This window comes from Zootoca vivipara, chromosome 2 (genome assembly GCF_963506605.1).
Source record: "Zootoca vivipara chromosome 2, rZooViv1.1, whole genome shotgun sequence".
Taxonomy (NCBI): domain Eukaryota; kingdom Metazoa; phylum Chordata; class Lepidosauria; order Squamata; family Lacertidae; genus Zootoca; species Zootoca vivipara.
This window is the reverse complement of record NC_083277.1, coordinates 93,493,571-93,518,755: the sequence shown is the minus strand read 5'-3', so window position 1 is coordinate 93,518,755 and position 25,185 is coordinate 93,493,571. Positions and strand designations below refer to the sequence as shown.

General features: G+C 45.8%; 1 protein-coding gene across 2 annotated transcripts in view; it reads right to left on the bottom strand.

Moving 5' to 3' along the window:
* SPATA20 (spermatogenesis associated 20) overlaps nucleotides 1-23,661 on the bottom strand; it is a 58,274-nt gene extending 34,613 nt beyond the window's left edge. Inside the window, exons 1-10 of one of the 2 annotated variants that reach the window (XM_035104363.2) lie at nucleotides 23,463-23,661; nucleotides 14,646-14,783; nucleotides 12,530-12,594; nucleotides 9,962-10,116; nucleotides 9,724-9,867; nucleotides 8,097-8,298; nucleotides 7,722-7,852; nucleotides 6,147-6,251; nucleotides 1,841-1,915; nucleotides 710-922 (exon numbers count right to left, since the gene is read on the bottom strand). In XM_035104363.2, coding sequence (XP_034960254.2) covers nucleotides 710-922; nucleotides 1,841-1,915; nucleotides 6,147-6,251; nucleotides 7,722-7,852; nucleotides 8,097-8,298; nucleotides 9,724-9,867; nucleotides 9,962-10,116; nucleotides 12,530-12,594; nucleotides 14,646-14,783; nucleotides 23,463-23,554 — 1,320 coding nt within the window. In that variant the 5' untranslated portion in view covers nucleotides 23,555-23,661. The other variant, XM_035104365.2, reaches the window with a different exon arrangement.
* Nucleotides 23,662-25,185: the final 1,524 nt, after the last annotated feature.

Here is a 25,185-nt window from a genome sequence, read left to right as displayed (position 1 = left end):
GAAGTCAGCTTGTGTTCCAGGGGAAGGCAGGCCAGGGGAGGATTGATTCCTGGCAGCCAGGAGTAGTTATTGATAACTGTAACTCACTTATCTGAAATGTAAGTAGTGTTTTGCATGCAATGCCAAGATGCATAATCAAATGTTACTAGGCAGATTACCATCTTTCGGGGTTAGCATGCAGAAGAGAAAAAGAGGGGAAGAAGGATCTGAACAGGACGTGCAATATCAGATCTTCCAGGGAGTGAAATCCTCTGCCGACCCACATCATTAATGAAGCCCCAGCCTCACGCCAGCTCTTCGTGTTGTTGCCTGATGTAGGAGGAATTTGGGTCTAGAGCAGGCATCCCCAAACTGCGGCCCTCCAGATGTTTTGGCCTACAACTCCCATGATCCCTTGCTAGCAGGACCAGTGGTCGGGGAAGATGGGAATTGTAGTCCAAAACATCTGGTGGGCTGCAGTTTGGGGATGCCTGGTCTAGAGACTGCTGGTAAGCATTTGTGAATTCAAAGATCTATAGGCTGCCTGAAGTTGGAAACCCTCAATAGCTCCTCATCTATGAGTCAGGCAGAGTGCTCATTCTACCACCAGCAGAGAAAAATTGGAGTTTCCCCAAGCATCACAGGCACGTATTGGGCAGTGCCTGTGACATCGGGACTGATGGGAAGCACAACAATTCCCACCCAGGTTGTGCCTTCTCTCCCACTGCACCTTCATTGGATTCACATTGCCGTCCTCTTTAACTCCGTAGTGATGCATGAAGATATCTGCCATGGTCTTTTTCTCTGGGATCCCTTCAACGGGGTCTGGCAGGTTCCACCGGATCTCTTCAGCTGTCCACACACAGAATGCACCCTCTTGCTTCACTGTTGACTGGACTGTGGGGTAGGAATCTGCATCCTCTGCACTGTAGAACCCCCCAGACTGAAAAACAAGCACCACTATTAGCAGACACACATGTGGAATACACCAATGATGGCATCAGCAACCTAGTGAAAGCCTATCTGCGAATGGTCCAATTAAGAAAGTCTAGTTCAGGCATCCCCAAACTTCGGCCCTCCAGATGTTTTGGACTACAATTCCCATCATCCCTGACCACTGGTCCTGCTAGCTAGGGATCATGGGAGTTCTAGGCCAAAACATCTGAAGGGCCGCAGTTTGGGGATGCCTGGTCTAGTTACTTGCACTGTCATGATCCTGTCCCACAGCATGGAATTAAAGTGCTAGGGGACTCTGTGTTGCCTTTGCTACAGCAGATTAAAACAGCTGCTCCCCTGGAAATCCCCTTTGAGAATACTTTTTTAGCAATGAGCTACACCTTTTACACACGCCTGTACAGTATAGTAAAATTCCAGCAGCTGTTTTTTCTAGGCAAAGCAGCTTGGGACAGGAGTAATTTGAATCAGAAAAGTGACAGAGGTGAGGAAGCTTAACCCTTCTCCTGTCCATCACACCCTCACCCAAAGCAGCTGTCAGAATTTGCACCTAACGTGGTTTGGCCCCTGCTTTAAGAGTATTTGAAGTCTCCTTGTTTGAAGTCCTTTTATAATCCATCATGGACATTTTCAACATTGAAAGAAATTATCTTCTGTTTAAGCCTGTCAGAGGGTACATCATTAAGCGTAGATCCCAAACAGGCCCAGCTTAGCCCCAGGAAAAATGAACAGGAACAATGGGGAAAGGCTCTGGATTGGCTTGGTGGGAGGATGTGCTAAAGCTACGATATTTACACTCAAGGACTGAGCCTGCTGCTGTTGCATCAGTTTCACATGGATGTCAGTGACTCAAAGTCCAACCCACATTTAACAGCAGCAAGACAAGACCCTGAGATGATAAGCTTACCCCGTCACTCAGATCCCGGGAAACGTAGAGCAGAATGTCTGCAACTATGTCTGCAAAGAATTCATCCCCAGAGATCTGTTTTAAGACACAAGGAAGATTGCTTTCCAAAGATAATGTAATTGGGGTGGGGTGGGGAAAAGGGAGCTTATGATTTAAAGATCAAATGCGGTAGGTGGGGAGAGAAGGATGCCACAAGATATTAACCCACAATGGGATTAGCTTGGGCTCCATGTCTGGACCAGGATACACATAGACACATCATTGCTGGAATCAAAAGATACAGTTTAGATTGGCATCTCAATGCTACTCAATGCAGTCTCAACCATCTTTGTGCAGCAGAAATGTTGGATACTGAGGAGGATCACGCCCAGGTCATTCAGCCCCCAGTGCATTGGGGCAGCTGTTGCCTAGTAAATAAATGAAAGACACTGGTAGCGAGGGACACATGCCCTCTTCTTGGCTCTGCTAAGATGCACGTTGCGTACAACCATTTCCCTGCTATAAGCTCAGAAACAAACGACAACAAAATAGGTGCAGCTGATGGACCTGCAACTGATATCTGTCCGTATGGATTTCCAGTCCAATTTGTACACATCCTGGCCCCAAATGCTTCACTGATCCCTTTTCCCCCGCCCCCAACTCCAACCTATGCGGGGGAAAACAGCAACAACCCAATAATGATCTGCAAGAACTTGAATTTCACAGCCGGATTAACCCAGGAACTTTACACCTGCCTGTTCCTATTTGTCTGATCTGTACAATTTATTCTTACGGGATTTAGGCTTTCCGGTTGCAGAATCTGGGACAGATGGACACAACTCTCCCGCCTTTGTGTAAATTTCTCTCAAAGCTGCTTTCTTAAAAAGGTGAATAAGTTGAATGTTGCTATCCCGGTGCCAGAAGCAGAAGATCGGGTGTGAAATGGGGCTATCCAAGATTATCTCAGGATGCAGGGAAGCCAATCATCAGGATGGAGAAGCAGCAGATGGGTAGTTTGCTGGCTTCGAAGCCCTTGTGGATTCCACAGCTGCAATTCCTGTTCAAACTGCATCTGGGGAGCCCGGTAATGAGCAATTTAAATTAGTGTGGAGGGGGAGACTGGCTCAGCATGAAAGCTCTCACCTCCAGCCATGACCACATCAGTAGCGACTCTTACAGAGTGCCCAGCGTGCTCTCAGAGATGTCTACATGGGAATTTATCCCCCCCGGAGGTGGCTCTGGCCAATGTGCCTCAAGAGCCCTCCAAGTCTCTTGCAATTAAAATCAACAGTACACAGCATTGCATCTGTAGACTATAAATAGATTTAAATGACTTAGGAACTCACAAAACATGTTACGACACAGCTAAAATATATGCGCCAGAATCAGTGAGGCATTCCTCAACTTCCCCTCCTTCCTACAAGAGCCTGGAAGAATGAACAATATTGTTATAAGATTGGGGGGGGGGGGGCTGGTTTTGTCTATGCCTTTGTGCCCAACCAAGCCTGCGGTTTTGTATCTGTAAGGTGGGAATTTGTAGTAGAAGGGACTGACCAAACCAGTCTCTTTGTTAAGGTAATGGGCCTGTCCAAGCCTGTTAGGCATCCATTTACATGTCTAAAAAGTTGGTGAAGTATGGCTATGGTATGTTGCCATAGAGACAACTGACTGGTGATGCTCTTTCGGGAGAGGTTCATCTCTCCCACCAACACCTGTCTGGGAGCCACATCCTATAGCAGGTAGGAAAACAATAGCCCAATAGCTAGTTTTTGTCTAGTCTGCTCTGGAACTGGGAGCTGAAAAGACACAGAGGCTATCTGTGCTGAAAGCTAAGCTATAGCTTTGGAGTGGAGGAAAGAAATCTATGGAGGAAGCAATATTTGTTTGAAGAGTTATTGCTGTGAGCCCTACCATCTTATGATCAGGTTGTATATCTGTGCATATAAAGCCATACATCCTAAAGCAGGCATCCCCAAACTTCGGCCTTCCAGATGTTTTGGACTACAATTCCCATCTTCCCCAACCACTGGTCCTGTTAGCTAGGGATCATGGGAGTTGTAGGCCAAAACATCTGGAGGGCCGCAGTTTGGGGATGCCTGTCCTAAAGACACCAGTGTCTCTAGCGACCTTCATTCCAAGGCAAGCACACTCCCTGGAGTCTCTCATTGCTCAGAGATTAGGGTGCACACAACAATATTTTTACAACTCTCTGTAGCGCTCCGACAGAACAAACCTGGCAGAACTCTCCCGGGAGGCTATTCTGCAGGGAAGGTGCCACCAGAGAGAAGGCCCTGCCTTCAACATCAACAGAGAGGAATTAGCTGTAGGCATGATCCAGGAGGGAAAACAGGAGTGGGGAGTTGCAGACAGTATCAAATGCACCACAAGAGACAGTGCAGGAATGAAATGGCATCGCTACTTCCATTTAAGAGAGGGATGGCCAGCCTTCAATACTGGAGCACTGTATCTTTAACAGGTATGCAGAAGAGAACATTTCAGCTGGCCCAGCTTGTAACATCACAGTCCCACAGGAGCCCAAAACACTGCGCCTGCCAAAATTCAGATTGGCTATTAAATGTCCAGAAACTCTAATGCTGCAAGACTAGACCTCCCCTCGAAATTGCTCCTTAAAATTTATTTACTACTATAAATCCAAAAAATGTTATAATGGAATTTTAAACCCCAAAACACGCATAGTTGTTTATGCTTCTGCTTAAATTATAAACACAAAGAGACTGAGAGCATATAAAATGTGCCAAGTCAGACACAGTAAAACCAGAAGGCACATAATTAGGCTTATATGGTGAGACCCTTAACTTCTAATCCTCAGAAACCATACCAATATATTGTTTTAAGGATCCAACTTGTTCATTTCCTTACACACACACACACAGCATTCCCAAAGCTAGTGGGGGAAATCTTCTGCCTCAACTAAGCCACATATTCACTGAGAGATATAAGTTTTTGTTGACTGCCACTCTTGGCACAGTTTGAAACCTTAGTGACTCCCAACAGCTGACTCCCTCAGGACCATCCTAGACAATGCATTACATGTATGGTCGCATTTATTTGTTTCAGAAAGAAAGAAAGAAAGAGAGGGAGGGAGGGAGGGAGGGAGGGAGGGAGGGAGGGAGGGAGGGAGGGAGGGAGGGAGGAAGGAAGGAGCAGACATGGGCCAGGCCCAGAGAGCAATTTGATTTAATGCACCCCACTCCTGCAAACACATCATCACTCTGCTTTCCCAACAAATATTCTCCCTGCCCCCTTGCAAGCTGCTACTTGCTCCAGAAGAGAAACTGCTCTTTGGGCCCACAGGCTTTCTGCAGCCTGAGGCAAGGGGCAAGATGGCACCTGCCCACAATTTCACATACAGAAGCTGGCTGGACTGGCAGCTGAAGCTTCTACACTGGCAACGCGGCAAGGTCCTCCATTGCACTCGAGGGCAGGCTAGCTTAGGGTGTGCATGGTAAGTTGTGTGTGGCTTGCCCAGCTCCACCCCCCCCCTCCAGCACCAAGGCTCCCCTTGGATGAAACAAAATGAAACCTCCTCTCCATTGTCAAGTGCTCTCCGTCCCAATTTCTAAGGAAGAGGAGCACAGCGGTGGTTGGGCTTGCTTGCGGAACTCTTGCGTGGAAAGCAGCACTGAGCGAGGCAGGCGTCCGAGATTCCCCGGGAGTGGCAGCAGCAAACTATTCCCATCTCGGGGCACCCTTGCCACAGTGCAAACATTAGCAGCCTTTTGCCCGTGTGAACCATTTCTCGCTTCTCTCTTCCCCGCTCCCCCCAAACAACCCTCTGTTAAGCTCCGCCTGTTCCACGAAGCCCAAGTGCTGCTCTCGGTTTTCGTTAACACTCCTGAGGTGCCATGTAACTGCCAAGAACAGCTGCAAGAAGAAAGGAAACCCCCCGCCTGCCTGCCACCCAAATGCCATCCTCTCCCTACGAAGATGGCCTATGAAGAAAAGCAACAAACATCTCCCTTTCCTCTCCTCTGCCTGAAGGCACAAGTCCCTGGATGCGGGAATCAGCCTCAAGAAGCCAAATATTTGTCTTCTTCCCGCCTAACCTCCTGCTTTTCAGCCAGTGAATCACATTTACCTCTATGTCATCTCAGCGGAAGGCCAAAAATGTGAGGAGGTTAAGAAGCGAGGGCCGTATTCAACTAAATCGCTGTGCTGGCAGAAGCTGCTTCTCCTCGGCCTTCTTGCTTTTGCCACTGGCTTCCACGCTCAGAGAGGGCAAGTGAATTACAGCAAAGAATTACAGCCTTACTACGGAGGGGGCTGTGGGGTATCGTTGAGGCAATAATCTGAGCCGAGGAAATACCTGAAACGCCTTGGCGTAGGCTGCTGCCAGCTGCCCCTGATCGTACAGCATCTTTTCAAAGTGAGGCACATGCCAGCGCTGGTCAGTGGAGTAGCGATGGAACCCCTGCGGCAGAGAGAGGGGAAGAAACGTCTCGTCACTTCTGCCCAGTTGTAACTGCGGTCAGATATCCCATGCCTGGGAGAGGGGAAGGTGTCAATTCAACAGATGAGGGCATCCAGCAAAGGGGTCAGTGGACCTGGTGGTGATTTGAAGCCAGTGAGACCAACCAAGCCTGCAGTGGTGTGATGCTTATCCACAGGAGAACTGCCGCAATGTCCATAATCCACGAGGGAGGAGGAGATCTTGTGGAACCTTATGCACCGCTTATTGCTAGATGCAAGTGAAAGCAGGAGCAGGCCATGCACAACAGGCCCAGCTGCAGATACCCCTCTGTCCCTTGGAGAGATTTCCAGAAGATTATCCTTTCTATATCTGCCTAGAATCTGACCCAACATGATTTAGTTTGGGTGTATCTGTGGAATTCGGCTTTAAAATAAACCACATACAAACATACACAATGGGTATTATTAAAATACAGAATTCCATCAAACATTAAAAGCTTCCCTAAACAGGGCTGCCTTAAGATGCCTTCTAAAGGTCTGGTAGTTGTTGTTCCCTTTGACCTCTGGTGGGAGGGCATTCCACAGGGCGGGTGCCACTACCGAGAAGGCCCTCTGTCTGGTTCCCTGCAACTTGGCTTCTCGCAGCGAGGGAACTGCCAGAAGGCCCTCGGCGCTGGACCTCAGTGTCCGGGAAGAATGATGGGGGTGGAGACACTCCTTCAGGTATACTGGACCGGGGCCGTTTAGGGCTTTAAAGGTCAGCACCAACACTTTGAATTGTGCTCGGAAACGTACTGGGAGCCAATGTAGGTCTTTCAGGACTGGTGTTATGTGGTCTCGGCGGCTGCTCCCAGTCACCAGTCTAGCTGCCGCATTCTGGGTTAGTTGTAGTTTCCGGGTCACCTTCAAAGGTAGCCCCACATAGAGCGCATTTCAGTAGTCCAAGCGAGAGATAACTAGAGCATGCACCACTCTGGCGAGACAGTCCGCGGGCAGGTAGGGTCTCAGCCTGCGTACCAGATGGAGCTGATAAACAGCTGCCCTGGACACAGAATTGACCTGCGCCTAATGGTGTTTATAACCAGGTTGACCCTACACAAATGAATGGGATTAAATATATAAAATGACTTTGAATTGGACCAGTTTCTTCAGTAAAATACCTCCTGCTGTTAAACCCAAGAATCTCTTGGGTACATCTCTGGAACTCAGAAAGATGCAACACTTTATATCCATTTCCAACAGCACTTTCCAGCCATTTTTAGTTTCCTACGGCAACCCTGCATCTATTATTACCTTTTCTCAGACCTTCCTTCCTCTGAAAGTGGGTAGTTGAAAAAGAATATGGAGTAAACGAGCAAAATCAGGCAGGTGGATGGACACAGAACTTGTATGTCAAGGAATGGATGGATGCCAGTCCCCTTGTGAAAATCACGAAACCACTCAACTCACACTGCCCCTCACCCCTTCATACCTGGGCAATGTGATCATGAACCCCACCATAGGCCATCATCTTGAGGGTGTGCAGGGCCATCTGCAGTGCCCGAGCCCCTTCAGTAGTTGACCGGTGAAGAGCCCAGTAAGAGAAGAGGAAATTCAAGTTGACTAGAATACAAAGAAGCAGGAAAGTTAATGAGCCTTGGCCGGTTGCTTATGCAGCGCTGCCTCCTCTTACGGCTACGATGGGGAATCGCTTTGCAGGTGTTCCTGGACTCCAGCTCCCATCCTTCCTGTGACCCCATGGGCAATTGCTGGCTTGGGACTGATGGGAGTTGGAGTCCAACAACATGGTTCCCCCCCCCCATCCCTGTGCTACTCCGATAGCTAGACAGGAAGATCTCAGACTAACCTGGAGTAGGGAATTTGGGAGACTCCGAGAATCCACCATACTCTTCATCATAAGACTCTGAGAGTTGCTGGAAGCATTTGCTCATGACCTCCTTTGAAGATGGGGGTGCTTCCTCCCCCCGAGCACCGACGTCAGTCCTGGCTAACAGCGCAGACAGGATTTTCTGGCTGTTTTCCACAAGGCTAGTTTTGTTTCGCTTCCACTGGCAAAGAAACGGGGTGGGGTGGGGTGGGGGGCAAGAGGAAGAAGTCCAGGTCATCATTTTGCTAGTGTTCACTCACACCTTTCGCCTCGCACAACCACCTACCTACTCCAAAAAAGAGAAGAGGTGCCAATCATTTTCCACCCACCATTTTAAAGGAGTTTTCACATGTCAAAAGCAAAGTGTGGCTTGGTATAGCTCAGCAGCAGAAGGGCCATTTCTCTTCTCTAGGAGTCCACATTTCCCCACTCGCGTGAACTAGGCCCCTGAATGGTATTACAGTTGCCACTGCCACACGACGGAAGCATCGCAGAACAGGCCCCCAAATGTCTGCTTATACACTTTTAGCCGCAAAAATGTTTGCCAACGTATCGTTAATTAAAACTATGCTTCCATCGGGCGCACACTAGACTGTAAAGGAGAAAAACATTGTTCATGCCCAATTGTTCTTACCCCATAGCAAATTCTATCCACGTTGGGCAAATGTGACGTCAGCCAATTCCTATTAACCAACTTCTCTCTCCCTAATTCGTCTTGCGCTGAACACTCACCCCCAAAATGACAAAATCAGTTTGCATCCCCTGCTCTAAAAAGCCTTTAGACAAAAAGTTCAGTCCCAGCCAGAAGTGGCTGGTGTGTTTGGGGCACAGCCACTCTTCTGACAGCACTGCAGCTTACCTGAGCAGACTGGGGCAAGGCAGGGGCAAGGACAGGGTTGCACAAATGCACGGGGGGGGGGGGTGTCTGATTGGGCTCTGCTGGTGTCACCCTGCACAGATGAAACACAGCAGTGCCAGCATCAGGAAGACAGCTCTGGGGCTTTGCCCCAGCACACAAGCCACTATGTGTCAGGGACTGGACAGAGGAGGAGTGGTGGAGACCGCCTCCCCAGCCTGATCCTTCCAGGGAAGAGGAAGACAGTATAGATTTACAACAGTGGTTTTCCGGAGGTCATAGCTCAGAGGCAGATGAAGAGCAAAGTTGGGAAATAATGGGAGAGGAGGAGGCAGAGCCGGAGCAGCTGGCTGACATGTTATCACTAGAAAGCATTCCAGACCCCACTTCTCCCAGAACCCAACAGGCACTGAAAGCAAAGGGCTTGGAGACAAATGACCCTAAGCGGCCACTGTAAGGTGGGTTGTGCTGTTGACGATTGAGGAAGTGGAGAGAAGGGGGAGGTGGAGATTTACTCAGAGCAACACCCTTTACACCAAGAGGCTGCATTTCCAAGCCTCTCTCTGTGAATATTGAATAAAAGACACTGGTAAGAACTTTCCCTGTCCTATCTATTCCCGGCAGCCTACCATGGGGAGATTGGATTCCCTGACGCCTGGCACTATGGGAACGAATATAGTGTGGCCCCCAATGTGCTGCTCCAGTGAGGACCTCAACCTATCCCATGACCCTGGATGGCGGACTCCATACCTGCTCTAGGATGCGAAGCAGAACGGTCCGAAAGCCAACCTGGTAAATTCCATCCTCGGGAGGGAAATAGGTCCCGCCTACAAATGGTTTGAGATCCGGTGTTAGCCACACACTCATGGGCCAACCTCCGCCACTGCTGGTTGCCTGCAAAGGGGGGAAAGATATGGCTCCCTTCAACATCTGCCTCTGGGAGCAACAGAGTCATCTTCCGTTCACTCTGCTCGTTCCTTCTCCCCACCTGCACAAAGGCCATGTAGACTTTATCGACATCCGGCCGCTCCTCCCGATCCACCTTGATGCACACAAAGTTGTCGTTCAGTATCTGGCCAATTTCTTCATTCTGGAAGGATTCCTGCTCCATCACGTGGCACCAATGACAGGTCGAGTAGCCAACTGAAAACAAACGCTGGCGATTAAAGAAAGGCTCGCCGAAGGAGAAGGCCTTGCTGTACCCAGGGAGGGGGGGGGGGCAAGAAAACTCAAAACAGAAAAGTAACTCAGTAAAAAAAGTAATTCAAGCAACTCAGCAGGCTAGGACAAGGAGTTGGGTTTAAGAAAGGGCTAGCCAACCTTGGTGTACTACAACTCCCATCATCCCCGATCACTAGACTTGCTGGCTGGGGCAGAAGAGAGTTGTAGCATGACCTCGTCTGAAGGGCACCACAGTGGTCGTGCCTGCGTTAGCAGAAAGCACACAGGTTTTGCGATCCAAACACAATGCATTCTCAGGAGATTGATTGTTCGGTGAGCATCGATCTAACGAATGGACGATTTCCATTTATTCCTAAGGGGGAATTACTAATGCATTGTGAGCCACAAAATTCTGACCCCAAAATGAGGATAAAACCCTCTGAAACCTTGCAAAAGGCAAACATGGAAGGGGGAAACGCTCTCTTGTTTTGTCTGATCTCACCCCCTTCCTTCCCAACCATGGTTTCTGGCAAAACAGCTGCCGTGCACCAGCAAAACACAAAAGGTAATGCTTATTTAAGGCTGCTTAATTGTTTGCAGTACTACACACAAGTCCAGCTGTTTGGATATCTGAATCTGCAATCCGCGTAGCAAAGTTTGAGTACTAATTCTTCATGTTTGGATAAGTGAATTTTCCTATAACAAGCATTTTGCTAGTGGGACCTGGATGTACAAACGGAGAGCTGCCCTTTCATGGCTCAATGTTGGCTATAAACGATGCAAGGCTTCTAAACCCCAGCAAAGTGACCTTTTGGAACAGGCATCCCCAAACTGCGGCCCTCCAGATGTTTTGGCCTACAACTCCCATGATCCCTAGCTAACAGGACCAGTGGTCGGGGAAGATGGGAATTGTAGTCTAAAATGTCTGGAGGACTGAAGTTTGGGGATGCCTGTTTTGGAAGAACGTAACTAGAACACTTCTAGCCTGGGAAATAGAGGAACAAGCAACTGAGAATGTCTAAGGAGATGTTTCTATAGCAGTCGTAGCCAATGTGGTGACCTCCAGATGTTGTTGGACTATAATTCCCATGATTCCCAGCCAGCAGTGCCAATGGCAAGGGATTATGGGAGTTACAGTCATACAATACTTGGAGGGTTATCCCTATTCTATAGTAAACTTCTATAAGTTTAGTTGCTTATAATGTAAATTCAAAAAGCAGGAGTTCAGGAGAGGGGAAGAAATCTTTTTAGATTCCACTCCTCTGCACACTTATTTCTGAGTAAACATGCATAGCCCTGTGCTGTTAGAATTGCTGAAAAGAAGAAATCCAAGACTCCCAGTATTACTCTAACGTGTATCTTCACCCAAGCTCCAAATCCCCATCTGCTTGAAACTGCAAATTGGAGCAATTCCCAGATCTGCTCCTCCACTAGTAAATTTATGAGCTTCACAAGGTGGGTAGGCTGAGCAGCTTATCCTCACAAGTACTTCCTGTGCTCTTCTTTGCGGATGCAAACTACAAGCCCAGGAAAAATATTGCCCTGCCTTCTCCCAGAAAGCATCTTATGGAAAGCAAGGGAGCACCCAGCAGATGAGGACCCAATTTGGACAACATTTATTCCTCCAAGCGCAAACATTTGTTTCATGCTTCAAGCAGTTTTCAAGTGTAAGCATTGTCACATTCTGTCAGGCTGCAGCAGATGGAAGGGAGAGAAGCAAGGCTATTTCATGGGCCCTGCTGAGAGACCAGCTGCCTTTGGCTGTTCCTCAACTGAAACCTACCAATCGCCATTCTGCCAGGCTACCTGGGCAGCCTCCATGCCAGCTGGTTGCTACAAGAACTGTAACTATCAGAGCTGGTGCTGAAGTCTGCTTGTTTTCCTCTTCTCCCTCCCCATCCCTTTTTCCTTTCATGTCATGTCTTTTAAGCTTGAAAGGAGGGGTTGTTTCCTCGCTGCTGCTTTTCCATTTATATGTCAGCCACTTGGGAGCATTTTCAGCTGAAGAGTGGAGTAAACTTAAAATGAGAAGGAGAAGGAGACATTCTTCTCCATGCTTTTAAGAACTCACAGATATGTGCATGTGCTTTTTAAAGTTGTAAATGTGTGTGTAGGGTGTTATGTACTAAGCCTGTATCCTAGAACAGTAGGCAAGTAGGATCCTAGAATGCAACAAATGATTGGCTTGCAGGAGAAGAACCAATCAGGCTCCAGGAGGGAAGCAGAATCAGCCAATCAGACGATCCTCATTGTGTAAATAATGCATATAAAAGCCTGAGGTTTGGGGGGCATTTCATTCACTGTTTTACAAGCTGCAATAAAGAGCATGAAGTCACCACAGGACTCCGAGTATATTTCATAGGGGTAGCATAAAACGAAGAAGTTAATCTGTTACCAGATAGAAATATCAGCTTATCTTCTCTCTTTGCTTTATCAAAGGCTTCCTGACACCAAGGATACCTGAGGGGAAGAGAATGAGGAGAAATATGCCAGGATTTATGTCTATAATCACTCAAATCAATATGCCCATATTTAATGCAAGCAGTTGATTTTAAGCAGTTCATTGGTTAAATCCTGATCCTTCCCATTACACACAAGGTCTTTTCAGTTGCCACTATGTCCGTAGATGATGTGTATGCTACACTGCTATAACCACAAACAAAAGGGTGGCGCTGTGGTTTAAACCACTGAGCATCTTGGGCTGGCTTGCTGATCAGAAGGTTGGCGGTTCAAATCCCTGCGACCGAGTGAGCTCCCGTTGCTCTGTCCTAGCTTCTGCCAACCTAGCAGTTCAATAGCACACCAGTGCAAGTAGATAAATAGGTATCTATCCTGCAGCGGGAGGGTAAACGGTGTTTCCGTGCGCTCTGGTTTCCGTCACGATGTCCCGTTGTGCCAGAAGCGGTTTAGTCATGCTGGCCACATGACCTGGAAAGCTTTCTGCAGACCAACGCCAGCTCACTCAGCCTGAAAAGCGAGACGAGCGTCGCAACCCCATAGTCCCCTTCGACTGGACTTAACCATCCAGGGGTCTTTTACCTTTACCTTTTACCTATAACCACACCCAGCTGTGGAGGCCGAAACACCTGGCTGATCTCCTAGCCTAAGCATGTTAGGGTTTTTGTGTGTGTGTTGCTGTTGAGGATCATTTGGCACAAGACTAGCTGTACTTAATTAGGATCGTTGGTTTTAAATCCCCATAGACCACTAGTAATTAGATGTAGCTCTCTGGGTGTTGAACAACTATAGGAAGCATCTCACTTCGATTCTGCGGGCACTTTTGGGGGATCAAGTTGTACAACAGCAGATTTAGAGGCTCTAGTTCCATAGTCAAAACTGCAGAAGTATTGCAGAACATGGAACAGGTGTGGATGCTCACATCTCAACTGAGTTGGAACAAGCCTTCTGCCCACAAGTCCCTTCTCACAAGGGCAGGAGCCATGAGGTTTTGTGAGCAGGCAAAAAGGCTTACTAAGCCATGATATAACAGTTTCAGTGCAGTCAGAGAGGGAGCTTAAGCCTTGAAAAATAAAGCACAACATGTTTCTGATCTTCAGTAGCATTGTAAGTTTGTGTACTCAGCTCAGGGTATGAAGTCAGCGCCCAAAGCCAAACAAACGTCACATAACTCACTTATTAGTTGTGTGTGCATTCATTTCAGTTATGCCCTACATTTCTATAAGCAGATATACTCAACGCAGTGTACAGTAAGAGAGATCATCATATACAATTTTTTTTAAGGACAATGTTAACCGGAACTCAAAATAGCAGCAGCAAGGACTGAGTACCATAAAAGATCATTCAAACAATGGAAAAATCACACCTTAAACGTCTGTCTGAATAATAATAATAATAATAATAATAATAATAATAATAATAATAATAATAATGTTTTCAAACATCTGTTTAGTGGGGGTAGTTATGCAAACAAATATTCATAATATACATTCCCAAGTTTTGTTTCAGTAGAGGATGAGACTACAGAAAGTGTTAAGGAAAAAGCTTCCTGAAAACAGACTGTTTAGGGCAGATGTCAGCAACCTTTTCCAGACTATATTTTGGGGGAAAATATGAACAAATTCCAATGCCCCACAAATAACCCAGAGATGCATTTTAAATAAAAGCACACATTCTAGTCATGTAAAAAAACACCAGGCAGACCCCACAAATAACCCAGAGATGCATGTTAAATAAAAGGACACCTTTTACTCATGTAAAAACACGCTGATTCCCAGACCGTCTGCAGGCCAGATAGAGAAGGCGATTGGGTCAGATCCAGCCCCTGGGCCTTAGGTTGCCTACCCCTGGTTTAGGGGGAGACTGAAAGAGGTCAGAGATCAGCATGTAGAAGCAAAGGCGAAATGAGGTGGAGGCTTGGGAGCAGTTGAGAGTGGGAGAGGAAGGCTCTATTTCCTGCAGAAACGCATCCATGAAATTCCGAGTTTGTTTTCCCTAAAGCCCACCCAACATGCCTCCCTCCTCTGAGCCCATGAAAAGAAAGCATCTCTTACCAGTCAACAGGGTTATGGGCATGCTGAAGGAGGTAAGGAGACTTCTCGTGGATCAGACGGTTCGTGGGACGAGCAACGCTAGACTGGCTGCCCTTCCCACCCGTGGCCATGGCCAAAGCTGCTCTCAGTTGTATAGATCTGCAACACCAAACGCAGACAGAAGGCTATTAGCTAGGCTAATCCCCATGGTGCTGAGATCTGGATTAGCTCCAGGGCCAGGCCTCTCTGTGAGGCTGACACACCTCTCAGCATCTGCACAGACTTGGTCTGCATTATATTAGTAAACAATGTAGGCTTCTCTGTCTGAAGAAGCAAGCCTAGGACTGCGAGCAATGAAACTGAAGCTTGGGGCTATCCACAAGGGCCTGCTGCCAACCCCAAGGTAGACCATGCCTGTTGACTTCAGGCACAGAACCTCCCTTGGGGTGGAGCTCCCTCTTGGAGGAGGCCTATGGCAGCAAGTGTTGCTGTGGTTGTGAGGGAGCTGTGCCACAGCTGAAGGAAAAGTGTCTCTCCTTGTCCAGCGATTCAGCTGCTGCATGACAGGGATTTTCTCATGTTAGGTTCACAATACCAGCTTTGGTAAAAGGGACGCGGGTGGTGCTGTGATCTAAACCACTGAGCTTTTGGGGCTTGCCGATCAGCGGTTCGAATCCCTGCGATGGAGTGAGCTCCCGTTGCTCTGTCCCAGCTTCTGCCAACCTAGCAGTTCGAAAGCACGCCAGTGCAAGTAGATAAATAGGCCGTGCAGGAAGGTAAACGGTGTTTTCATGTCCTCTGGTTTTCATCACAGTGTTCCATTGCACCAGAATCGGTTTAGTCATGCTGGCCACACGACCTGGAAAGCTGTCTGTGGACAAACGCCAGCTCCCTCGGCCTGAAAGCGAGATGAGAGCCACAACCTTATAGTCACCTTTGACTGGACTTAACCGTCTGGGGGTCCTTTACCTTTCTTTTTTTTACCAGCTTTGGTTGATTGCAGCAAACTTTGGCTATAGCGCAAGACATGCAGAAGTCCCGGCATCTGCAGGTAGAGCTGGGAGTATCTCTTCCCTAAAGCCCTACAGAACCACTCACCCTCCCTCCCTCTCTCCCTCACACGCCTCAATTTACAAGACCATCCACAAACGCATCTCCTCTTTATTGCTCCCAAGCTTTCCACCAACATATACATTTCCCCCAAATTGTTATCTCTGTCGTATGTTACTATAATGCACTCGCAATAGGCCACATGCTCATAATTCCTTGGCCCAGGAATGTCTTGATTCTAAAGTAAGGTAAAGGGACCTCTGACCATTAGGTCCAGTCATGTCCAACTCTGGGGTTGCGGTGCTCATCTCGCATTATTGGCCGAGGGAGCCGGCGTACAGCTTCCAGGTCATGTGGACAGCATGACAAAGCCGCTTCTGGCGAACCAGAGCAGCACACGGAAACGCTGTTTACCTTCCTGCTATAGCAGTACCTATTCATCTACTTGCACTTTGACGTGCTTTCAAACTGCTAGGTTGGCAGGAGCTGGGACAGAGCAACGGGAGCTCACTCCGTCGCAGGGATTCGAACCGCCGACCATCTGATCGGCAAGCCCTAGGCTCTGTGGTTTAACCCAAAGCGCCACCTGCGTCCCAACGTTATCAATTATACTGTGTTTAAAAGCGTTGTGCATAGATTAAAAGGTAAGACCGTTCCAGTCTAATAGGCACAGTACGAAAGGAAAAGGGAATGGAGAGGGATGAAGAAAGCAAAGCAAATTCAGGTACCAGTTCCTGAAGTTACAGTTGAGATCTAAAGGAGAGTTCTAAGAGCAAACAGCCCCACAGGAAATTGAAGGTACACAACCAAACTGGACTACGACATCAAGCTGTCTCCTCTTTAAAGCTGCCACACATCCCTTATATTCAGATATCCGTTATTTCTAAAGCAGCACAACTTCACTTAATGCAAATAGATCTCACATTTCAGAACAATCATAGTTCTGTTAAACACAGTTAAGTAGAAAACGCCTTGCAGACTCCCTGCTGTTGCTTCTATTTAAAATTTGACCAGGAAGCCTCTCTCGTCTCTTCCTTAAAGTCACTTGGTTACCCTTGCCATCACAAGGAAACCACACCAGAGATGCGGATTTTCAAAATAGTGTTGACTCCACCCACATTCCGGAAACGTGATTTGTGTCTAACCAATCGGAATTCACTTTTCCTGCAGAGAGTGGAGCAAGCGCAGTCTTGGAAAAGCTTCAGTTCAGCTCCTTTGAAAGGAATGAAGCAAATACGGAGACCACTTTAAAGTATTTCGGGAGACTCAACACTATATTATATATCTCATAGGATATATCTTAAGGCTATATGTGTCATGTTTTAGGTCTAAACCTCAGGTGTTTTACATGTATACACCTTTTTAAAAAGGACCTTGTGCACTTAACAAACAGGTGTCTTCATCTGAATGTATGAATAGGGATACACCATCATACTGTATTAAGTTACATATTATTTTGCAAAATGGGTATGGAATATATTCATACTTACAGTTAACTCTTTATAGTATTACTGTCTTTAATGTAATCAATAAAATTTGTACGAATGAGATGTTATAAGAATCTTGAGGTCATATATATATATATATAATAATTGTTCATAAAACATGTACATGAATGTACAGTACAGGCACATGTCTGAAGCAGCACAGGAAGACAGGCCTTTCTGACACCATTTTGACTCTCTCTCTGACCAGGTGTTCCTCTGCAAGGAAGAAGGGGGGTGGGGGGAACCTTCTCATTGTCTCAGGAATTAAAGTGATAACCCTGGCATCCTGATACCTGACTGCCAGACAAAAGGGTGTGATTAACTTGGCTGGGAAACAGGGAAATGTAAATATCTCTCAATTTTGTTGATTAGGTTTTGGGGGCAGGGGGCAGGGTCCAGGATGCTCAGATTACTGCCACCAGACCTCCCCTTTCATGATGTACCTATGATGAATCTAGGGAGGGGGGGTCTTGGGCTACACCCCTTCTGTGACATATGGATGATGCTTCTGGGGGGTGGGCTGAAACCAATTTCAAATCTCTTTTTAAGCACAAGACATCTTTGTTTGGGGTTCCTTCCTTGTTCTCCTGAGTGAGAGGAAGGACCCTGTTGCAACAGCGAAAATAAAAGTGCCTTGCTTCGTATGTCCTGGTTTGGGGCCATTCCGTGAAAAATGAGCCTGATAAGAAAAAAATTATTTTTAAAATATACTTATTTTACTTATAGTTTCATTAACTAAACATATTAAAGTTCAATATTCCAAAGGAAAAAAGAATTTGAAATTATTTTTTTCATGAGAAATTTGAGCTTGAAGTTTCAGTATCACTTTTCTGATTGTGTAGCTTAATTCTGTTCATTTAGGTTGGCATTATTTTTTAAAGATAAACAAAAATTGTGGTTGTCATTGTTGGTATATTATTAAAGTGAATAACTTTGTCTACACATTGGACTTGAAAAATTTTAAATAGGTAAGTTATTTCTATTTTATTTTTATTATTGAATGGGATGCTGTTTCAGTGTCCCACCCGTGACAGCAAAAGGTACAAAAGTTTATTTTGTGATAAAACTAATTTATAGGTTATGTTTGTTTTATTGTGGGAGTATGTATTAGAGTATAACACACCTATCAATAATAAAAATGCAGTTAATTAATGTAAACACCATGAAATTTTAATAATTTTTTTCTGTCCCACCCGTGACAGTTTTCAGCTTGTTTTATTAGGTTGCTAACTGTTGTAGCTTGAGTTAGTGATTTCAGCAAGTGATTTCAGCTCTCTGCAGACAGGAGACAGATTCCTCATGTAATAATTCTTTATTCTGGCAAACAAGACTGAGGGACTGAGGAGAGGGGAACTAGCTAGAAAGAGATACATTTTGGAGGGAACAATCTCAAGCAATCACAAAGCTGCCTTTTGGTGGAAACCAATAAGACTAAGGAGCCAAATGCAGCTGCTTGAATGAACCAATAGTAGCTGTTCCTTCTGGAACATAAAGGCAGTTACCGTTACTTTACCCTAATGCGAATACATACAGTAATAAAGATAATATAACCTTTGAATCAATACACAAAATGGGAAAGACTACATCTGCAGAACGTATGAGAAAGCTGCGTGAAAAACTAAAACAAGATAAAAACAAATGTGAAAGCTTCAAAGAAAAGGAGAGGGTCAGAGATAAGAAGAGGCGAGAAAAGATGAAGTTGGTAAAGAATTTGTCTGCAAAATCACTTATGGAATACAGACGGAAAGAAACTGAGTGCAAAAGAAAGTACAGACAAAAGATAAAAGAAAAAGAATCTAGGCCAATTGGCGACACTACTATTCCAGAGATTGGGTCATTTAAATGCCCACAATCTCTTGGAAAGGCTGTTACCAAAGTTAAAAGAGTGTTGCCATTAAGTCCACGGAAAAGAATAGCCGTGTTACGAAAGCTTGTGTATGAGAGTTCACCTCAAGCGTCAAAAACACTATTTGATAAAAGCCCTAAACAGAACACCAAAAGTTCTATTATTTCACAAGATAATATCGCAAAGGTCCATGGGTTTTATAATTCAGATGATATTAGCAGGCAGGCACCAGGAATTAAGGATGTCAAATCTATTAAAGATCCAACAAGTGGAAAAAGAATCAAAATCCAAAAGCGGCATATGAATATGACAGTCCAAGAGGCCTATGCCTTATTTAAGATTGATAACCCAACAGTTGAAATCAGCAAATCAAAATTTTATGAACTGAGGCCTAAAAATATTGACTTAGCTTCTCAAATGCCACACAATGTTTGCGTTTGCAAATACCACGCTAATTTCAATTTCCTAATTGAAGCCATAAGTAGGAAAGACATTTTTTTTCCTTCCACACATTCTGATCTTTTGAGCCTTACTTGTTGTGATTTGGAAAATGAAAAGTGCATGAATGGTGAATGCAAAAAGTGTGTACTTAATTTGCACACCCTAATTGATGAAGACTTAAACATGTCGTCTGAGATTTTCTGGAAGCAATGGAAAGATGACTGTTCTAGCCGGCCTAAGGTTTTTGAAGCAAAAGGAACCATAGAAGAAGCTGTCAATGAGCTACAAAATCAATTTAGTAAATTTAAGAAGCACTTCTTTGTAAAGCGATTACAAGCTAAAGCTTTCAAAAATATGAAGGACACAGTAGCTGATGATGAGGTGATTCTTCAAGTGGATTTTGCTGAAAACTATTTGGCAACATCGCAAGATGAAATCCAAAGTGCACACTGGACCCACAACCAAATCACAGTATTTACTGGTTGCGCTTGGACTCAAGGCAAAGTACGTTCTTTTGCCGTGGTTTTGGATCACTTAACCCACGACAAATACTCAGTATATGCATGCCTAAAAGCCATAATTGAAGAACTTAAGAAAGAATTTAACAGACTGACAAAGGTCAAAATCTTTTCTGATGGGTGTGCTGGTCAGTTCAAAAATAAGTACACACTGTCCAATCTGTGTTTTATGCCTGAAGACTTTGGTGTTGATGGGGAATGGGTTTTTTTTGCTACATCCCACGGCAAGGGTGCCGTGGATGGGATTGGTGGATTAACTAAGCAAGCAGTTTGGAATGCAGTGAAACAAAGGAGAGTAGTAATCAATTCAGCATCAGATTTTGTTAAATGTGCTGAAAAAGCAGTACCGAGAGTGAAGTTTGTCCTTTTAACACCTACTGATATCAGTGCAAATATGGCGATGCTAGATGAGCGCTGGACTTTGGTGAGGAAGATTCCAAACGTGCAGTCCAACCATTTTTTTAAAGCTAAAGACAAAAGAAGTTTAGTTTATGGACCTTCTTTTCAAAAGTCCACCCACGTAGTCTTCACAGAACTGTTCAAGTTAAAAGTTTCTGATGTTTACAGAGATTCTGATAGTGACACAGAAAAACAAGATGGTGTAGCAAGTTGTACAAATGAAACAGATGTGCCGGTGGTTGGAGTGAAGCCGTTCGTTGATGGAGTGACTATTGGGACATATGTTTTAGTTGAATTTGAAGCAACTACAAAAAGACAAAGAACCAGGCCTACTAAATATAGATATGCTGCAATATGCCAAAGTAATGTTGAAGATGATGGAGAAGTCAAGGTGATGTGTATGCGAGCAGTTAACAATTCTGGAAAGCTGTTTCAAGTTGATGAAAAAGACATATCATATGTGCAGTTTGAACATATTCTTAGTATCTTACCCCAACCTAATGTTAAACGAGTCAGAAGGAACATTTTTTATGAATTTACTGAAAATGTAGATGTGTTTGAAAGTGGTTAATTGGCCCAGAGATGGACTAGAAGAAAATATTTTTTAAATAGATTTTAATTTTAGTAAATACAACATTATACTTTGTAGGCTATAGTAGATAGTAAGTATAGTAATAGCAAAAGGTTTTTTTGTAATTATTCCATTTTTAACAACCTTAATTGTATGTTAAATCAAGTGTATGCCAGACGCGTCCCACCCGTGACATTTCATTGTCCCACCCGTGACAGCATTTTTTCCTTAATTTTGTATCATTAAATTTCTTAACCTAAATTTCTGATTGCATAGTTGTAACCAATAAACATTGATTTAAACAGATATGCTGAGTTTATAATTGATTCACCTCCCAACTCACAGAGTTTTTCCATAAATCAAACTTATCTCAAGCTCCGTGTCCTTTTTTTGTCCCACCCGTGACAATACTTTAACATTTAATAAAATTGTCAAAAATATCCATAAAAATAATAAAAAATTAGTAAAATGTTCAGTATCTTATTAAGAACATAGTTCAAATTTTGGTTGTTAATTTTTATGTATATTTACATTCTTACACATGTGTGAATACCAAAAAACATGGTCCAAGTGTCCCACCCGTGACAATGGAATGGCCCTTTGGTCTTTGTTATTTGGTAGGCAGGAGACGCTTAAATTCGTCTGTTTGCCTGGATCCTTGGGCTCTCCCTGGGCAGGATCCATTTCTCTGGGTTCATAGGAACCAGCTTAAATTTTACTACAGAGAGAAGAACGGGTGAATCTTGGGAAATGTTGCCAAAGTCAGGAAAAGCAAGTGACTAGTGGCTATAAACAGGACTTTGTTTTAGGCAAAACATCAGATTAAAATTGGGGGATGAAACTGCATGTTCCTGCACAGCTACGTCCATTTGCCTAGAATCTGTTTCTCAACCTTGGGTCCCCAGATGTTTTTGGCCTACAACTCCCATGATCCCTAGCTCACAGGATCAGTGGTCAGAGACGATGGGAGTAGGCCAAAAACATCTGGGGACCCAAGGTTGAGAAAGGCTGCTTGATCCTAAAGGCCCCATGGAGGGCAGAGACCATGATCTTTGAGTTACATAACCAAAAAAGGCCTTGCAATTCTGAGGTCAAGACGCTTTAAGTGGGTGTGGGGGGTGAAAGATGATACAAGGATCTTGGAATCCTGAAAACGTTCGAAGTCAGCTTTGCAGTCCAGAAAAAATCTCCAATTAAGACTGTGCCACATAATGAAAAAATTGAGCTGAAGGTATTAAAAGCTGTGGAAACTAGCCATCATAGGGTGAAACCCAGGCATCCCCAAACTCAGCCCTCCAGATGTTTTGGAACTACAATTCCCATCATCCCTGACCACTGGTCCTGTTAGCTAGGGGTGATGGGAGTTGTAGTCCCAAAACATCTGGAGGGCAGAGTTTGGGGATGCCTGGTGAAACCTCTGCAGTACTCCACTCTCTCTCCAAGTGATTAAGCTGGCCACTTAGAGAGAGCAACAGTCTCTATAAATATATTCCTTCAGAGCATGTGCGAATGTGTAATATGATGGAGTGCAGTGGATGTATAGCACAAGATCCAAGTGTCATATTACAGTACAGTACAGCAAGCGATAGGTACCAGTAGGTGGCTACAGATCTGGGAGCAGCAGGAACTGTAAACACAACAACAATGCAATGAAGCGCGACGGCGGAAAGAGAAACTGAAATGTTCTCTGCGCTCTAATAGTTAGACCCGCGGATAAATCTGCAGTAAGCACGGCAGAGCAAACGAAAACTGCAACAAAAAGCAGAACCAGACAGGAAACCAGCCATGGAGCCCCTCAGAAAAAATACTGAAGGGTCGGGCAGAAATTCAAAAGCGCCGTTTTGCTCAAACCTCCTCTATTTGCAGGACTGGGGAACCTGGTGCCTTCCGGACGCTGCCTGACTCCAACTCCCATCAGCCCCATGGCAATGGTGTGAGGATGGGGTGATGGGAGCTGTAGTCCAAACAACACTTCTAGAGGGCCACCGGCTCCCGCCCCTGTTCTACTTACTGGATCAGTACATGGGGGCAAAAGGGGGTCTGAGAGACTGGGTGGGAGTGAGCAAAGCTCTCCGTCTATGTCTGCAGGGGGGGCGGGACGAGGGGGCGGAGAAGAGGGCTCTGCACATGCCATGCTCTTCTGTAGGGGAAGGGGTGGCGCCCCAAAGCGAAACCACATCGCCACCCACCGCTTCCCCCTGGGCTAGTACTTTATAAAGCGCAGGAATAAATGCATTGGGCCAAGCAACGCCAACGTGCAGTGTAACCCGCAGCAGCCAAGCCTGTTCAGTTCCGCCCCGCCCCCCATGCAAAGGCTATTTGGGGGGCCGAAGCTCCCCTGCGGAGCCACCCAGGGGCTGACAAGGCAGGGAGGGAGCCAAAACAGACCCGGAGACGCCAGCAACCCAGCTGGCTTGTTGTTATCTGCATGTAAACAAACACCCGCACGTCGCCAGTCCGGATCTAGAAGTCCCCCGGGGCCGAGAGGGTGGGAAAGCGGCGCCTCTCGCCTGCACGGTCCGGTACCTGCGAGCCCAGGAGGTTCGGCTGAGCCCAGCCCGGCGGAGCAGCAGGCGGCCCCCAGCGCGGTGCAAGAGCGCGACCGGGGCGGAGATCATGGCCCCGCTGCTGGGCAACGAAGGGCGGCGCTGAAAGGGATCCCCCGGATCGGGTTTGGCGGGCAGAGACAGCAGCGCCGCTTGCCCAGGGAGGAGGAGCCTGGCTCTGTCGGTAGCCGGGCTTGGGGGGTGGGAGGGACGGCCGAGTTTCTCCGGATCTTCGGGTAGCGGTGCAAGAAGCGCCAGCCGGAGCGGAGCAAGGGTCAGGGAACGGGTGTGACTCTGGTTTGAATCGGGAGAGGAAGGAAGTTCATCCGAGGCCCGGGAAACGTATTAAGCATATTAACCTCGGGTGCCTTGTTGACTTTTGATCATTGACTTACTATTTGTGCATATGGAAAGGGGGGTGAAACTGGCAGAGATGCCCATGAGAGTAAAAAGTTATTTTTTCTAACTTTTTAATAAGCTGGTAGGAGGCAGCTGCTAGAGTAGGGTTGCCCGGGAAGGATAGAGAGACGGGCTTGTTTTCCTTATATATAGATTTTTGGGGTTGGGAGGAGTAGTCTATGACATGAGGCTAGACTTAATTATGGCTCTGTGTCGTCTATAGAAGAGCGAGCAGCAACAAAAGCCTGATTTCTACCCTTAAAAAAGAATAAAATGCAAATTTTAAGTCCGCGTATTTCAAGGAGAGGCATAAACCGGATTGCTGAGGCAACAGCTGGCCCAGAAAGGAAATCGAAGTGACTGGAATAATTTTAAAAACACCAAAACACCAACAAACGGAAATACAGTAATCCCTGTATGAGCAAAACTAAGAACAGGCATCCCCAAACTTTGGCCCTCCAGATGTTTTGGACTACAATTCCCATCTTCCCTGATCACTGGTCCTGTTAGCTAGGGATCATAGGAGTTGTAGGCCAAAACATCTGGAGGGCCGCAGTTTGGGGATGCCTGACTAAGAACAACATGAAAGCCACAACCAATATAATATCACACAAATTAACTGCAATACTTGTCAATTCAGAAGCCAGCACTTAATTCAGTGGGACTTCGGTTGTGTACACACTCAATTCTGCATCCGGTGCACTCTCACTGCTAGTTTGGGAAGTGGTTTACACATGATTTTAGCCACAATCCATATCTATCCTGTTTCTTATGCAATACTGCATTTTGAGGCATTTCCCCCAAAAAAACCCAGTTTGGGCTTGAATTGAGCTGTTCAAATCTGTGATCAACCTCTACTACAAATTCAGATTTCAGGAGCTTAGGTAAACTATGGCTTTCAGGGTGAGGGTATTCTACTGACCTACCATGCGAGGCTGTTTTAAAGATTATTGAGATGATGAACATGAAACACTTTGAAAACCTGAAGTTGGGCACACAATTCCCACCTAGCCATGTCTACTTAGAAGTAAATCCTACTGCATTTCATGTAGCTTGTTTTGCAAATGGTAAAGAGTGCACAGGACTGCAGTCTTTTATCAAGCTTCTGTCTGCTTCACTGTCCACATTACCATGGATTGAGGCAATTGGCTTCTATATATGTTATTTTTATTTAGGTAAACCTTTGGTGGCTTTTTCACACTGTTTTCTTCTTGTTCTTTTTCTTCTTACAAATGTATTTTTGAATTCATTTGGGGGTGTATTTGTTTCCCTTTGTAAGCCACTTAGAATTTTTACAAATAGAA